Source organism: Pogona vitticeps, chromosome 2, assembly GCF_051106095.1.
Source record: "Pogona vitticeps strain Pit_001003342236 chromosome 2, PviZW2.1, whole genome shotgun sequence".
In the NCBI taxonomy this organism is placed as follows: Eukaryota; Metazoa; Chordata; class Lepidosauria; order Squamata; family Agamidae; genus Pogona; species Pogona vitticeps.
In genome coordinates this window covers 178,325,083-178,342,563 of record NC_135784.1, presented here as the reverse complement: position 1 = coordinate 178,342,563, position 17,481 = coordinate 178,325,083, and the positions used below count along the sequence as shown (strand labels likewise).

Below are 17,481 nucleotides of genomic sequence, written 5' to 3'. Positions count from 1 at the left end.
AGTCCAAGAACATCTGGAGGCCCAAGGTTAGAAGCCACTGCTGTAAACTACATCTGCAAGTGATAATTTGGAGAGGAAAGGTACCTGTTAATTACATAGTAGATTAGAGTACGGCACTGATGTAATTAAAGGATGTCCCACAGAGTTAGCCGGGTTGAGAAAACAAAAGGGCACCCAAAACAACTTTGTGTTTACATAGCAAAATTTCTTGCATTGCAGACGTCAGTGCTACTGGAACACCAAGCACTGAGGCTGCCCCTTGCCACTTACCCACTCCCTGCTTTAAGGGTTGGCTACTTCTAGAGGTCCAGACGTTGCACAAAGAGAGCCCTAGGTTTTGGAGGGCTACACCCACTCCCTCACTGCCTCTTTCAACTTGTTTTTGATTTCATATCCTTTGTTTTATTTATTTATTTATTCATTCATTCATTCCAAATATTTTTACCCCACCTTTATCCTTAAAATTGACTCAAGGCAGCTTATGTCATTAAACAGCTATATTTAAAAGCTAAGTATACAAATATTTTAAAAGAATGAAACAAATATTGCCATATTTTTCGCTCCATAAGACGCACTCCCCCCCCAAATAGTGGGGGAGAAAGTATGTGCGTCTTATGGAGTAAATACAGTAAAAAACGGGTTCAGCCACCACCACCCAGAAGCCTCCTACTGCCATACTGGGAGGCTTCTGAACTGGCACCAGAGACTGCTTGTTGTTTGGACCTCACCATTCTGCGCTGCTGGTTTTCAAGGATCTGCTTCTTGCAGCCTACCTGGAAAACCAGCAAGGCCAATAGCAGTAGGCAATGAAAATAGGCAAGGACCAAAGGGGGAAAAAAAGAGTGATTCTAGAAAAACCAGGAGAAACCACAAACACAGTTCCTCACTTAGGCAGTTGATTTTCCCACATTTGAGGAAATCATAGGGGTCAGCACATCCAAAGTGCAGTAGATGAGCCTTAACCTGGGAAAACCACTTTTGCAATAATGGTATCTCCCCTTCCAGGTATAAGTTGGAATAGCCCCTGAAAATTTTTCCCCTTTCTGTGCCCTATCCCCCAAAGGTATGGTGACCCCCCCCGGCTGCACTCCTGATCAGAGCAGGGCTGCACAGCCCCAGTCCTGAAAGAGACCAAGAGACCTACTCAGTGTTTTGAGGTGCCCCACAGGACCCCCATCAGGGGCTGGAATGTTCCTCCCACAATCCTCCAGTGCACAGATATTAGCATACCTAATATGCGGGGAAGGTACGGAAAGCGGGGAAATTCAAACTTTCAGTTAGTGAAGAGGCTGCTTTTCGGCTTCCTTGCTAGTCCAAGCAGTTAGAGAGCTGGGAGAGAGACCTGGGACTGCCTGGTATTGTCATTTTAAAATGTAAAATTTAGTTTAAAAGCTGCTTGTTTTGGGTTAAACCCTGCTTGGGTGAAAAGGTGCTCCGTTTGAGTTGAAACCTGCTTGCCTGGGAAGCGTTTCAGACTAGCTCTGATCAGCTGTTAGGTGGGGGGGGCAGGAGCGGAGAAGAGCACAAAATGGCTGCCGGCTGCCTGCTGGCTTTAAGCTGTTTGAGGCTCTTTTTTGACTGTTCTCGGGTCTACCAAGGCACTGTGAAAAGCAAGGCTCAGTCTACAGTACCTGGTGACTTTCTTTTCAGTTTTTAAAAGTTTCTGACCTTCCCCCCCCCATAAAAATGCATTAATTAATTTTCAATGCATTTCTATGGGAAATTTGGATTCAACTTGCAAACTTTTCAACTAGTTATGGGCATCTAATAGAGAATGTATTTCCAAAGGGTGTTGCAGCAAGGAAACTAACTGTGCCTCGTGACGTCTAACTGGATTACAGTACCTGCTTCCTGATTTCAGCTACTATAGTTTGTATTCAGTTTTTTTGGCTTTGTGTGGCCTAACCTGTTGTGCCTTGCATGCTATAAATATTCAATTATGTCAGAAACCTGAGATTTGGTCTTATGCTGAGCATGTGCTACTGCTGGTGAATGGGTTAAGCTTTGTGTTGCTGTTCTTTTGCATAACCTAAAGTAAATAAGGAAAACCAGCTGTTAAATAGTTTAATTCCACTATTTATCCTCCACACAACTAAAAGGGACCTTTCAATGCAGTGCCAAATCAGACAAACCATTTCTAACTTAATATAGGCTTGAGCTGTAGCTGGGCAGAGTTGCACAACAATCTCATCTGTCATTGAGACATTTCTATAAGCATGGGGAGGAGGTGGATGAAAGGAAATGTAAAATATAGGTAGCGTGGTATAGGTCTTATCACTGGCTGATAATGGTCTATATGTACTTGAATTAAATTTATGGTACACAAATTTATGGTATATAAACTAGAGTACACAAAGCTTTAAGTCTCTCCATTTGTTAATGACAGTAGTAATGGTTCTTAATGCCACTGTTGACTGCTGTTCACTTTACATGGTTCAAATGTTATTCTGTTATAGTTTATTAAATATTTTATTACATTATTTGATTCAGAATATATTTTCCCTGTTTTCCTCCTTTAAAAATTATGTGCGTCTTAAGGTCCGGTGCGTCTTATGGAGCAAAAAATACGGGTATATTAAAATTGGCAAATAAAACCAAGATTAAAATCACATTTAAAAGTAATAAGGCACAACAATCCATTTCAACACCCCACTCGGGTGGCCAGTTACTGAGGGAAAGCTTGACTGAAGAGAAAAGTCTTTGCCTGCTTGAGGAAGGAGAGCAAAGATGGGGCCAGCCTGGCCTCCCATGGGAGGGAGTCCCAAAGTGAGTCAACTCCTTGGTAAGTTCCATTGATTCAAATGTGCCTCCTCCAAATGTGACTGAGTATGCTGAAGTTTGCAGTTAGAGTAGGTCCATTTCAATCAATGGAACTTACCGAGGAGCTGACATGCTAAATCCCCATGGATTCAATAGGCCCACTCTAATGCACCTTACTACACTAAGCCACAGGACTTTGGCTATTGTTTCCAATCAATTAAAAAATCTTGCCACAGGAATAAACAATTGGAGAAACCTACATTGAAACACAGAGAAGAAAAGTGTGAGAGAAACTTAGGTGCAATAAGCAATTATTGTGGAAACAAGTTAAATGTTTGGCTCACAAACTTCCCTCAGAGAGTTCTCAGAGCCACAGGACTGGTGTTGCTCAACCACAAGGCCTTTTTTTAGTAGACAACAGGATATAAGTGTTCAGCAGGAGTAAGAGAAAGGACTAGACTACCTTTGGACCCCCCTTCTATGGTCAGATCAACTAAGCGGCAGACATGGAGCAACATCAGTAAGCAGGAAGTTATCCAGTCACATGGTTGGTTCCTGTCCTTTTGCTACATGGAGTGTGCAGGAGGAAGTGCCACGTGGATTTTCCGGTTCTCTCTCTCTCTCTCTCTCTCTAGCCTTAGGCTTTCATTTCTTGTTCCTGATGGGAAGAGGCGGCTTCCCAACGACACTTCTCAGAAAAGAATGCTGTTCCCACTGTCTTTTTTTGGGGGGTGGGGTAGGAAAATGCACTGGTCTTAGCACCTGCTTAGTGGGAAAACTCATCCTTCTTAGGGGAATCAATGTGTGTTAAGGATGCTGGATGCTGAGAGGGAGAGACAAGCGTGAGAGCAGAGAGAACTTGGAAACGGGAAGTTATTTTGAAAATAGGCTCTTGTGTCATACCTGCCTCACACTCATTCCCCCAACCAGGGGGGCATGTATGTCTTCCAGCTGTTTGATTACTACTCAGCGAGTGGCACAACACTTTTGTGGCAGGCCTTCTGGGAGTGCGTGGTGGTTGCCTGGGTTTACGGTAAGCACAAGTTGTGTATCTGTTGCAACAGGCAGGAAAGGAGCCAGAAAACAGACTAATAAAATAAGAGATACAGCTCACTTAATGACATACAGCTCCACCAGAATGTCAAGTACTTGGCCAAAACATCTATAAAATGCACTGTGGATAAAAATGAAGGAAATGTTTCTTGTCATCGTGGGGTGCAGAGTGAGGAAAATATGACATTTCATTTAGGTGCTGCCTTTGGAGACTTGATTTATTGTAATTTTGGCTCCACACACATCGGTGCATGTACACAGAAGGCAGCAAAGGGCACATAATCATAGTCCAGAAATATCTGGAGAATCTCAGTTAACCGTGACAGTCTACATATACAAAGCACAGATGTGTGAAAATATTGGGAGCATGCCATCTAGCTATTATACGTCAACCATACACACACACATATATATACACACACAGACACACACACACAAAATCTGAAAGGATGGTTTCCAGTGTTCTCCTGATGGCACACATGGCAACTTCCTAAATAGCTGAAGGGTAGTGAAGCAGTGGCTGCTTTTCCTCCACCCTGCCATTACAGGCTCCAGGGGGGAGGTGAGCATTAACCGGAACTGCACCACATCTACAAAACCCCATTATTTAATCACCACCTCCTGTTTCTGAGTTTGCTATTACCAATCCAGATTAGAATCTATTTATAAATATTCATTCAGTGGGATTGGGAAGAAACCTTCCCATTTTCATAGAAGCATAGAATAATGGAGTTAGAGGGAGCCTGTAAGGCCAACCCCCCTGTGCCATGCAGGAATCCAAATCAGTCTATCTATCTGACAGATGGTTGTTTAATTTTCTCTTGTATGCCTCCAGCACTGTAACACTCACCACTTCCCAGTTCCAGTGTCGTACTGCTCTAACAGTTCAGATGTCTTTCCCTGATATTCAGCTAAAATCTGGCTTCCTGTAACTTGAGCCCCTGATTACATGTCCTGCAGTCTGGAAAGATTGAGAACAGATCCTGCCTCTCCTCTGTATTCTTTCAAGTATTTGAAAAGTGCAGTCATACCTCCCCTTAAGCCTTCTTTTCTCAAGGTTAAACATGCCCAGTTCTTTCAGTCTTTCCTTATAGAGCTTGGTTTCCAATCCCCTAACCACCCAGTTGACCTCCCCTGAACTTATTGCAATTTGTCGGCATCCTTCTTAAAGCACAGTGTCCAGAACTGGACAGAGTACTCAAGATGAGGCCTAGCCAGTGCCGAATAGAGGGGAACTAGTACCTCACAGGAGAGACTATGCTTCTGTTAATGCACCCTAAAATAATATTTCCCTTTTTTGCAGCCACTTTGTACCGTTGGCTCATATTCAGCTTGTGATCTAGAACAATTCTAAGCTGCCTCTTGCATGTAGTATTACTGAGCCATGTATCCCCTATCTTATCACTGTGCATTTGTTTGCTTAACAAGCCACTTTAAGCAGGCATTTTGGGCAGGGGGTGAGAATGCTGGAAAGCAGTTACCAGATGAATATGCCCACTGAGTGATGATGTGTACACAGCCAGAGAAAGGCATTTATTTCATATAAATTTGTTGGGTGTAAAAAAAAGGTGTGATAGCATGCAGGCAGCAAATATGGTCAAAGGTTGAACTCAGTGCATTCCATTCTGCACCACATCCCCAGTCAAGGGCATCTCTGTTTTCCCTTCCTGTCTCTTCTGCCTAAGCAGAAATGTGTCCTTGAAAGGTCCCTGATAGAACTGCAGCAATTAGAAGAGGCGGAACAGGCTAGCTGGGCGGCTCGGTTTTCCAGGGATGCAAGAAGATGCAGGTAGAATCACGCTAAGAGAGCGCAAGGAAGCACAGAGGACTAAAGTTCCTTTTTGAACTACAGCCCTCAGAATCCTACAGTGGTCACACTCGCTGGCAGGTTTTGGGGGCTATAGTCCAAAAAGTAACCTTTCCAAGTTTTGGGAAGGAGGAAACACATTTACCTTTTCTTGCAGAAAGAGTGTGCTTATGAGCAGCACTTGTGGGCCACTGTGGAAAATAGGATGGTGCACTAGATCCAGTAAAAAATATTAAAGAGTAGGTGCTCACTGTGACAATTTCCATATCCAGCCCACCCACAAGGAGAGTCCAGAAATGGAGGTAGTTGCATTGATCCACACCGTAAGTGCAATATTAGCTGTTTTCATCTCTATTGAGATCAGGTCTTCTGTAAATCTGATGGATTCTAGTTGCCCATTCAAGACCAAGGCACTCCAAAATATTTTGAATTACAACTGGGATAACCACAAATACGATATACCCCCTCATCCATCCTGCCACCACCCATTAATGTGTGGTTTGCTGCTAAATTCAGAGGGTGCAGGAATTTTTGGAGGGTGTAGGAACAGATGACATAGTTATCCTTGTTAATGAAAAGGCTCTGGTGCTTTGGCCCTGTGAGTCTCACTCTCCTATAGCTCTGAATCAAGAGGTCTTTGGCTTCGTCCACCAGTGCCTTTTTCTTATTCTTATCTGTGCAATGCCGTCTCCTGTACCTCCAGGTGCTGACCGCTTCATGGATGACATTGCCTGTATGATCGGTTACCGGCCCTTCCCGTGGATGAAGTGGTGCTGGATGTTTCTGACTCCCCTCGTCTGTCTGGTAATCCTGCAGGATGGGAGGGTAGTGCAGACTGTGGATAAAAAGACCACTCTGGGTTTTAGTCCAGAATGTATGGAGTTGACATTATTTTTGGGGGTGGATTTAGCCTCTTGGGTAGCTCCTGTAAATAAAAGTTCAGCTAAAAGGTGTAGAACATTCACCACCCCCACAAAATCCGAATAATCACTTATTCTAGAGCCGGTATTAGATATTGTGTTGCCTCGGGCATAAAATCCAAAATGACAGCTCACTCTCTTCCCAGTATTTAATATGACTCATAATCCCATGAGGAAATTCTCCTGAAGAATACTCACTGATATGAACAGGAATTAACATGGTCTTGCACAAGTCTTGTTCAATAATGAAGAAGCTTGTGTGGCTTTGTTTTCCCCAGAATTTTTGCTAGCGAGAATGGAGAATACACCATTTTGGTTTTCCTGCCTCAGTCATTAAAAGATCTCAGGTTGGCTCTGTGGACTGGAGAGAGAGAGAGAGAAAGCTGTCTTGTCTGTCTCAGTTTCTGTTACTGTTAATGTAGTACCAAGTTCTTTGTGGTCTCCATGGATCACACATATGGTAGTGTGGCCAAGCAGTCCAGAAGCACCAATATGTGTGAATTCAGGGATGACCACTCAAAGAATTACCATTACAGGTAAGTAACCTGTTTATTTATTGGGCTGCCTCCTCTCCCTTTATGGGAGAACCAATTATAGTTTGCTGGTGACTAATGCAAGAGGAGACCCTCAGTGCTTCTCTGAAATTTTAGAGCTGTCACCAGCTGTGAGCCACCCTTGAATCCAGTGTGGGACAAAATATGACTACTTCTCTCCTCTTCTGACCTGGAATAATATAATTGGCAGTACAGGTAGCAGAATATTAAACTGCAAGCTGGCTTCTGAGCAAAATGGAGTTCTGTGGGTTTTTTTCCGCAGAATGTTGTAGCCTCTCAGCCTCTACTGTGTCCTCTTTTGCCTTCCTCCCCACCTGTTCCCAGAAGTTTCCTCCTTCCCTCCCCCCACTAGATGCTATTATTGGTGATTATTGTTGTCGGGTCCCAAAAGGTGCTGCTTCCTCACAGACCAGGTGTGATGAGGGTGTGCTATTAAACTAGTAGGATGAGAGGTAGTATCTGGTTGTGCTCTACTGATCACGGGGACAGCCTGTTGAACACAGGGCCTAGAGCTGTACAAGTGTTTGTGCAGACAGGGGAATAATTCTGGAATGTGATGCGATGGCAGGAACCAGCTGTATTCCCCCACAAAAGAAAGATGCTGGGACCTTACAAGCTTTCCCTAGAAAGCCTTTGTTGGCAATGCTGCCATTTTGGATGCTTGTGTGTGTGGTTGAGGGTGTCACCCCATGTGATCCATGATGGCTGCACTTGTCGTGTGGGCTCTCTAGTAAACAACTTGGATGCTCCGTAGAAAAAGGACCATTCATCAGAGCGTTGTCAAAATGTAAAAAAAAAAGTCTAATATCCCAGAAAGGATTTAGAAGTTCATAATCACATGAAGGTGAGATCCTCTGTATCTGATGCACAGAGGTCTGAGGATTTGGTGTGAGAAAGCCTGACTACCTCCCTTTGGATGGAAACTGGGAATAAAGGGTTTTCTGACTGACAACAGCTTTCTCATTCTTGACTTATCCATAACCCATTTCCAGGGCATCTTTCTTTTCAATGTTGCCTACTACAAGCCATTGATCTACAACAACAGTTATATCTACCCCTGGTGGGGAGAAGCCATCGGCTGGGGCTTTGCACTGTCCTCCATGCTGTGTGTCCCCCTGACTGCCCTCTACAAACTCATCCGTGCCAAGGGAACGCTGGCTGAGGTGAGGGTGGTTCCCCAAATCACCAACATATAAAATGGTTGGAATTCTCTCTGTGTGTGTGTGTGTGTGTGTGAGAGAGAGAGAGAGAGAGAAAGAGAGAGAGAGAGAGAGAGAGAGAGGCAGATTCAGGAATGACGTCCTGTTCCATCTCCAGAATGAGACAACAAGAAATAGCTTTTGCATATGCAGTAGCCTAACATAGCAGTTGTCAGCCTTTGTCCTGCCAGACGTTTTGGACTTCAGTTCCCAAAAGTCCTAACTGATGGGCAAGGATATTGGGAATTGAAGTTGAAAGCCTCTAGAGTCCCGGAGCTTGAGAACAACTGCTGTGATACTCACCCACACACCCAGTCACTGTATATACTGGGATGACTCTGTCCATCAGAATGGCAAGCATGTACCAAAATCCTGCATGTGATGTTATGCATTACCGTCTCTGCTGACCACAGATGAGCAGCAGCCAAACAGGATACTAGAACAATCTGTTCAAATGACCCAACTGCTAATGTCAAGTAAGAACCAACGGTCATGGCACCTGAATTGCTCTACTCTTCTTATGTACAGTAAGTGAGAATAGCAGCTTGTTCAGGCCAATGGCATTATTACTTTTCACAGTGCCCTGAGGGCTTGGAAAAGTTACTTTGTGGCTTACAACTCCCCCAATGCCCCTTGTCAAGGGCATTTCACTTGGCAAACACCTCTTCACCATCAGCCTATTTTCTAAGTCGTTAAGTGCAGATTTTAATATTGTAGGGTTTTTTTTAAGGACCCAAAAACAGATTTAAGCATTAAACTAAAGCACGGACAACTTAGTGGTATGCCAAAGAATGCAGCAAGTTAGAAAACCTGGGAAAAAAACCCAAACCCACCCTCGTTTCAGGTAAACACAGGCTGTAGTGTTTGTAAGTTCTAAAGCTATTTACTGTGACAGCTTGGGTAGTCTGAGTTTACTGAAATAAGTCCTGACCCTGCCTACTCACATACCATGGAATGTCTGTTAATATTCCAACATCTCCAAAAGTGGTTGGTTGGTTGTTGTTGTTGTTGTTTTCATTTTTTCCTATCTGTTGTGTGTGCAAATGTGTATGAGAGTGGTATGTAAACAGCATGTATGAGTAGTATGCTGAGTATGTAAAACTGCAAAAAAAATGAACATGGAATAAATTCACAGAACATACTACACATGCACAGAACATATTATATATGTGTATGTACACATATGTCGAGTTTAAGTAGATTTATGATTGTAAAATATTTGTATCGGTCTCTTCCACAGCGCTGGCACCACCTCACCCAGCCGATCTGGGGGTTGCACCATCTGGAATACAAGGTGCCTGAATCTGACGTTGGTGTTCTGACCACCTTGACCCCAGTCTCTGATGGGAGCGCCAAAGTTGTCATCTTGGAAAGCGTCATGTGACCAGCACTCAGCTGCCATACCCCCCCAATGACAAGAGGCATCATTTCTCTGTGCCAGTCAACTCTTGGCTGCCCATTGGGATGAGGGGAAGGGATGCACTTCACTTGCCATGGGTTGAACTGGGGGTGGGGGCGGTGCTGCCTGTATATAGGGAAAGGTATTATTGGTTCTTTATCCAGTTTCCACCTTTACCTCTTAGGAGCCAGAATTAAGCCTGGCTGAGGAAAAGGATGGCCACCTCCTCGGATGTCCGAGGGGAGGGTGGAGGTCTAAAGGCCATAGGGGTGGTGGGAGGGAAAGCGGGGTGAAAGAGAGCCTTAGATTTACATTTTTTAAAAAGAAAAAAGTTATTTTTAAATATAAAGTATTTTAAATTTCTCTCTCTCTATATATATATATACATAAATATATATATATTTAGCCAAACAAATGGGGGGGGGGGAAACTTCCCTCCCACTGAATGGGTTATAGTTTTGGGATCCAAAATTTCCAGGCATGTTCCTGCTCTCTAGGATCTCAGTGGGCTAGAAATGGGACACCTGCATGAGGGCAGCAAGGAGGGCTAAAGCGAGTGCTGGGAACAAGGACACCTGGGTGTTGTTGAATGGGGAGCTGGAGTTCACAGTTCGAGAGTCTTAGCTCCTTCTCTGTTGTGCTAAGGTGGGAGATGAGTTCAAAGGAGCCAGAACTAAGCCTGGCAAACAAAAGGGTCATCCCCTTCTCAGTTCTCTGAGAAGACGAAAGGCAGTGGGACAGTGGGAAGGAAAAAAGGGAGAAGAGGACCCTTGTGAGCATATCCTGTCCTCTCCTGTTGTTGACAGGCAGCTGGATTAAACTGTTCCCTTTGCTGGTTCCACTGAATCAATAAATCGCAGTGTTCCCGGAACCTCTGTTCCAGGGTGTAAAAATGTTTCCTTTTTACCACAGCCCCTCAAATCTCTCAGGAAATTCAGTTTGTACAATGGTTGTATACCTACAGCGTCCCTTTGTTACCTGTTGTTTCTGGGCCTTGTCTTCTGGAGTAGGTCAGAGGAGAGAAAAGACAAAACTGGGATGGTCCCCTTAGTGGAGTTAGGCTGATCTCGGAGAGAGGGGAGGAGGGAGAGAGCTCCTAGTACGTATGTGCAAGCAGAAGGCATTGTACAACTGTTCCAGCATTTCCCCCCACCCCAACAGATTTAACGTGTTGGGGGGGGGGGAAAGATGAACACATAGGGAGGTTGCAAATAAACGGTGGTATCATCTGAACTCCACTTCAGTGTCCGTGAATGAGGCAAGGCGATTGCACAGTGAAAGTCTTGCCTGGAAGCACCCACCCGAGAGAACCCAGGTGTCTCACTCATCCCCAGCCATGATTATATCCTGGATGCACTTATGCACGTGTGAGAGGTAATTGCCCATTTCTCCCTCAGGGCTGGGGAACCTCTGGCCCTGCAGAAGTTGGATCACAAATCCCATTGTCCCTCACTACCAGCTATGTCAGAAAGGACTGATCAAAGTTGGGGTCCAGGGTCATTGCCCCCCCTTCCCCATTGAGCTGTTGTCTCCCTCTGTACTTAACTGCCCCCCCTGTAGAAAATACTTGCTAGGCATTTAATTTGCACATTTTCTAAGTGAGAGTGTGTATGTGTATATGTGCGTGTATTTACGCACTCACATATTACAAGCAAACAGAATGTTGAGTGTGTGGAAAGCTTCCTGCTTCTCTATTTTTAAAGGAAGCCCAAGCAGGAAAGAGAAAAATCAGATTTTCTTAATATTTCTGTAGTCTATACAAAGAAAAATATTGGTGATGGAATGGAAAAAATCAGAGAATTTTATTTTGTGGCAAATGTTATAAATATTCTATATTTGTTTTGTAAAGATAAATAGATATATATATATATATAGCTAGATAGATACACACATATTTGAGATTAAATAATATAACAAGCCAACCTCATGATACAAAGGACTAGGATATTTAGAATTGTAGGGGTGAGGGAGGGGGTTGGGAATCCTATATGTACAGCAAGTAGCAATGGTGGAGGAAAAGTGGGCAGGATTGGTGGTGGGAGGCGGGGGGGGAAAGTTCAGCTAAATTGTGTGTCCACACTTGCCATTTGTGTGGTTTGTTCCATCCTCTGCTGCATGTAGCTGCTTCTGTCTACCCTTTCAGTGCTTTAATGTGTTTCTCGCTGCTTCACAGAATAGGCATTTATCAGAGAGCCACTTCAGGCATGACAGAACTTAACCTTCATTTACAAAAAAAAACTAAATAGAGCCTCTCTGCTCAGATACAATATACTTCCAAATAGGTGCTGGAGAGCGAAGAGGGAAGGCTGTGTTCTGTATAACCAGCTTGCAAGCCTGTCAAAGGCAGAGCCTGGAAAATTAGGTGTTTTGGACTACAGCGGTCAGAAATCTGCCAGCCATGGTTTCATGGATGGAAGATTCTGGGCCGTGTAGTCCAAGAAAGAAACCCCTAACTTGGCTCAAAAGTATCTGGATGGGCTTCTGTTACAAACGAGGCCCTGGGCCGAATGAATTGGTTGGTAGGTCCAGCTTCCTGTTAGGATATACTTTTGGGTAGGCTGTGGCACACAACATGCCTGCACTTCATTGGATTTGATTATCCCATCTGTGTTTTCATTTTGCTGTATTCGTGACAGAAAATGCAACCATATGCAAATCCTAAGCAAGACATGCCCATGGGCAAGTCATATGCTATTTCTGGCACTAAATAGGTTGTGAATTTGTCCCATTTGAACTCTTATTGTCATGTCTTTTAGCCCCCATTTTGGGGGGTTCATGTGGTACATTTTCCATTCTGGCCCTCTTCCTCCTCCATGAGTATGTCCATTGGTTAAACTTCAGAGGAATATGGAATTCTTAGTTGATCCATCATCTGCCTTTTGACTGATCCTGTAAAATTATTTTTGTGTATTACTAAAATCTCAAGATGGGTGCCTTTTTGAGATGTTTATTATCTTGTAAGCACCAGTTCTGTGACTCAGTCAGAATGAAAGGCCATATTTTAATATTTGTCTCTACCATTTCCTATTATGGTAGAACATCAAAACCAAAAGATGTATCCTGTTTTCAGATCCCAGAATTCAAATCTGCCGCAGCAACTCATAATTAAATTTGCAACACTGCTGCTTCTCATGCTCATGGCAGCCCAGGTTCAACAGGCCACCTTTGACCATTATGCACACACTTGACTGTATTTTTATGTCATTGCTTCACTATTTTTAAGGACCTTTCATACAACCAGTTGAGCAACATACAGAGATGATTACGTTATTTGTCCGATGCAGTTTTGTTTCTTGAATCTAATTCTTGATTGGATGGGTCAGAGCCTGACTGGACCGTAGCTAAGACTGACTATGGCTTTTTTGCTGTAGTAAATTGTTCCTGGTCATCCTCTCCCACCCTGTTTCTATTGCCTTTTTAAAAGGGGGATGGGGGAGTAACCTCTTTCCCAGCTGGAGAAGTAATTGTATTGTAGGCTTGTCCTGATTTTTTTTTTTAGGACTGAGCTTCTCATGTAGCTTAGGCGCTATATTATTTGCCAAACACACACACACCCTCTATAATGGCTCTTGGACTGCTCGATTTTTTTCTCTCTCTCCTTCTTACGTAGCCTTGCCTGTTCTGCCTGCTTCCTGAGCCCAAGTTGCTTCACTGCAAGCAACACAACAACAACAACAAACCTTTTGATCAAGCAGATTTAAGTCCTTAGACATCAGGCTGATGAAGAGCTGAAATTCCACCAGTTTTTTGCTTCAAATTCCAAAGGCCATTAGCCACTGGCATAGATGGCCAGAAACAAGGTCATCAGTTTCCAAATTCTCCCAGACCAAACAAACCCCTGAAGAGATGGTTTTAACTGCCTTGCTCATGGAATGATTGGAGAGGAAAGCTGAGGGCTTCTGCCAAGGATCCCTGCTTTTTTTTTGTCACATTCAATGGGAAGGCTTTGGGTCTTGGTTCTGTCCCTACCAATCTGCAGGCTTGCGACAAGGCAGTGTGGCAAAGAAGCCCAGTGTGTCCACCTCTTGAATGTCTTGAGGAAACAAGTCAAGATGGTGCTAGTGACGTTTTGTTAGCATAGGTAGCCAGTAGCCCATGCTGAGGTGGGATGTCTTACTTCAAAATCTGCCAGACTGCAAGCCATCCTAAATATTAGGTCTGAATGTAAGGTCACTATGCTCTATAAACAGAATTCCAGCCTGTGCCACTTCTTATGAGAAACAGGGCCATTATTTCCCTAGGAATCAGATTTAGAAACTGGGGGGTTTCATATTATCTACTGTCGCTTTGTATGGAAGTGCCAAGTCTCTCTCTCACACACACACACACACACACCCCAACAGTGGAGGTGCAAGTGATTATCAGAAGTTTCATCTCTTCAGGACCAGGTTTCCATTGGGAATACAAATTCATTTTCTCGTGCACACGCACACTCACTCACTCACGCCTGCATTGCCAGCGCCGTGGGAGAAGAACCTAGATGCCGTCTTCCAGGGTTTCAGCTTTAAAATTCATCAGTGTTGTTTCAATGCCAAGTGTTGTCGGTCTCAACCCCTCCCCTTCACACACCCACCCCCTCAAATCCTGACCCCTGCAGGTTCTATACTGTATGTGATCCTTGTTTTTATTTCATTGTGCTAACTTTTATCATGGAACATAGCAATAAAAGGAGCCACCCTGACCTTCCATTCAGCTGAATGTGTCTTTGTTTATTGAAGATCGCTGGAGCTGAAAGGGGAGAGGAGACGAGGGGAGGGAGGGAGGGAAATTCTGTTCCTAACCCACCACCAGATGCCTTGTGGGTTACGAACAGAATTTTTTACGTGCATGCATACCCCCCAAATGGTCAACATTCTTCAAGGACGAAAATGAAATCTGCCAGTTAATACAAAGGTTGCAACTGTGTAGAATCTGAGATTCAGTGCCTCAGGTTTTACACAGTCGCAGCAATTGTATTAATGTGTGTGTATGTATGTATGTATATATATGTTTCAGGGTCTCCAACATGATAAGCTAGAATGACTCTCAAATGGGGTGTCCAGAGGTTTGGTTCAGGGCCCACTTCCTCCCTCTTCTAACCTTTAAACCAGGCTTCCCAGCTCAAGACTCATCAGGTGTGTTGGACCATAATTCTCGTCATCTTTAGCCATGCTAGCATTAGATTATGGGACTTGTCACCAGAGACAAGTTGAGAGGTTGACAGGCTGGGGAAAAAATCTATTTGCACCCATTCTAGCCTCTTTCTCTGTTTGGGAATGAGATACCTAGCTGTAAATGCAATTACAAGAAGCTTGTGCACTGGGGAGGGACAAATAAACCAACCACTTGGCTTCAGCTACTATGCACTTTTGACTTGAGTGACAGGAAAGAAGGGCATTTCCTGCCCTGCCTCAGGCAGCATCACTACTGGGACAATCTTGTCCTTTTGGGAGCAATGCAAACAGACAGGGCAAGGCGCAAAGCCTGGGGAAAAAAATCAACTGGCAGTGTAAAACCCAAGCAGATCAGAGGTACATTTATTGTCCAACCAGTAGTTTTTAGTGGGCCACATACTGTAGAAACTTACTGGGCTCTTCAGATACTTGAACCACTAACTTGCAAGGCCCACCAAATATTAGATTTTATAGTAGAATAATAACAGACGTTGTGGTTGCACAAAGGCATAGTAAGCGACCCATGGGATTAGATTGGGGGGGGGGTGAAATCTTATAACTGTCCAGACATTTTGAGACAACAAGGCTCCAGTTTCTCACCTTTGGCCATTCTGGAGGGGGCTGATGAAAGCTGTATCTGGTCAGACATTTTGACTGCCAAACGTTCCCCCCAACATGCTTTATTCCCTGTTCATCGGCTAAGGCCACTTTGATTTCTAAGGCGATTTCTCAGAGCTGAGAGTCTTATAGTAGTTTAGAGAAGTTTTCCTCCATTGCTCTGTGAAACTAGAGAGTAAGTTCCAAGCCTGGACTACAGCAAACTGCAGGAGCCAACCTTCTGTCCCTGCTGGCGCCTCAGTTTCTCACCAACATGCCAAAAAAAGAAAAAAGAAAAAAAAAAGATTGGCAGCTCACAGGGACTGTGAAACCAGGTACAAAAGAGGGGGAAGGATCACAGCCAGCCAGAAGCCATGGGTCAAATAGTTCAAAGCTGCCTCTGACCCACTAAGATCTACAATGGCTACTGGATCTCTTCCCCCAACCCTTAAAAAAAAATTCATGATCACTTAGCTTTAATAGCAGCATGCCAGGCAAACGTTCAGCATGAAAACCGATCCTCCCTTCCCTGCAATTTTAAGTGAAGAGCTGTCCGCTGTGCCAGGGCCAGGAGAGGGGAACGAGCTGAAGTGACTGCAAGCTTATCAAAATCAGGACAGCCCACTGAGAGGGAGCGAGCATCAAGAGGTAAAGCAACCAACAATGACCTAAATTGGCACTGAAAAGGCTTCACAACTTCCATCTGAACCAAGGATGGGCAGCTTGTAGTCATTGGAGTGCAGTCCTTGTTAGCTCTTAAGCCAGCACAAGTCATGAGAAAGGATGATGGGAGCGGCAGTCTGACAGCCAACAGCCATCAACAACCCACTCCAGTTGGTTTCTAGTAATTGTTAGGACGAAAGGCAACAAAAGATTGCAGCATACCTCCAAACAGGAGTGGCCGCTTTAAGAAGTCCAGGGGGGATACTGGAATACTCTTCTCCAAGATATTATGATGTCAAATACCTAAAATGTTACACATGGGGATAGGCATGAATGGGCCACTTCTCCCTTTCTTCATGTTTCTTTTATTTTCCAGATAACACTCTTGTCACCTTTGGCATCAACTCTCTGCAATTTAACCCCATGAGTGAGTAGCCACAACAGGCTTTAAAAGTTGTACTATCACATGGGGGGGGGGGGGATACCTAAAATGGAAAAACCATGGAAAGCTGGTAGAGTAAGACAGGTCTCGAGTGGCAGGTGGGGAGCAGGAGCAAGGCGCTGGAAGACCGAGTGGTGTGTGCGCCATGGCCAGCCTTGCATGCCTCTTTCCAAGCTGTCCCACTGCCTTAGGTTTGGCAGAGGGAGTTTTCTCTTCACCGGCGCTGAAGAAAAGGGTTCAGCTCCTTAGTCAAACTAGGTTTTGTATGTGGGGTAGGAAGCATGCTATCCTGTTCTTAGCCTGAGGTAAGAAAAGGTCTTGGGCAAGTTCTGGTTTGTAGCTGTTCAGCCTATGGAGGAAGTGGCCCAATGCATCTGCATGGGGGAATGACAGCACAACAGATTTATGTAAAAAAAAACTTGACAAAATTAGACAGATAAAATCACACACACAAACATGCATTACTAGAACTTAGAAATACTCAAGGAAATTTATTGCGCCAGAACCAGGGCTGGTAAAGAATAGTACTTATTTCTGCTTTATTAATGTATTAAAAACTGTAAACTGTGGTGAGGAAACAGCCCACAGTTCTTTTGGAATAAAAGGATTTATAAAAACACGTGGATTGACATGTCAGCGGCTGGAGCCTCTGTGGCTGTTGGGACTTGCAGGGCTTTTCGTACCCATCTGTCCTTATTCCTGACACAATTCCTGAGGAGCAAAAGAATGTTTGTAAGGACCGATTGGTTTCTGAGCCATACATTGACCAAGAAGACTTCATTGTATTTTGGAATTTTTGTGGGTTGAATAGGTCAGAGAGAGAAAGAGAAACAGTTGGGTGGGTAGGAATCATGGCTGATGAAAGAGGAAATAAATCGGTAGAAACTTCAAATACGGTACGTTAGAGGAAATAAATTGGTAGAAACTGCATTAG

General features: G+C 44.1%; 1 protein-coding gene and 1 pseudogene across 1 annotated transcript in view; one reads left to right on the top strand and one right to left on the bottom strand.

Annotated features, from left to right (window-relative positions):
- Window positions 1-10,563, top strand: part of SLC6A8 (solute carrier family 6 member 8) — a 41,219-nt gene extending 30,656 nt beyond the window's left edge. Inside the window, exons 10-13 of the mRNA XM_020793078.3 lie at window positions 3,691-3,793; window positions 6,324-6,424; window positions 8,087-8,257; window positions 9,534-10,563. Of these exons, the coding sequence (XP_020648737.3) occupies window positions 3,691-3,793; window positions 6,324-6,424; window positions 8,087-8,257; window positions 9,534-9,677 (519 nt within the window). The 3' untranslated portion in view covers window positions 9,678-10,563. The remainder of the gene's footprint in view (window positions 1-3,690; window positions 3,794-6,323; window positions 6,425-8,086; window positions 8,258-9,533) is intronic.
- LOC140705209 (U1 spliceosomal RNA) lies at window positions 861-1,013 on the bottom strand (annotated as a pseudogene).
- Window positions 10,564-17,481: the final 6,918 nt, after the last annotated feature.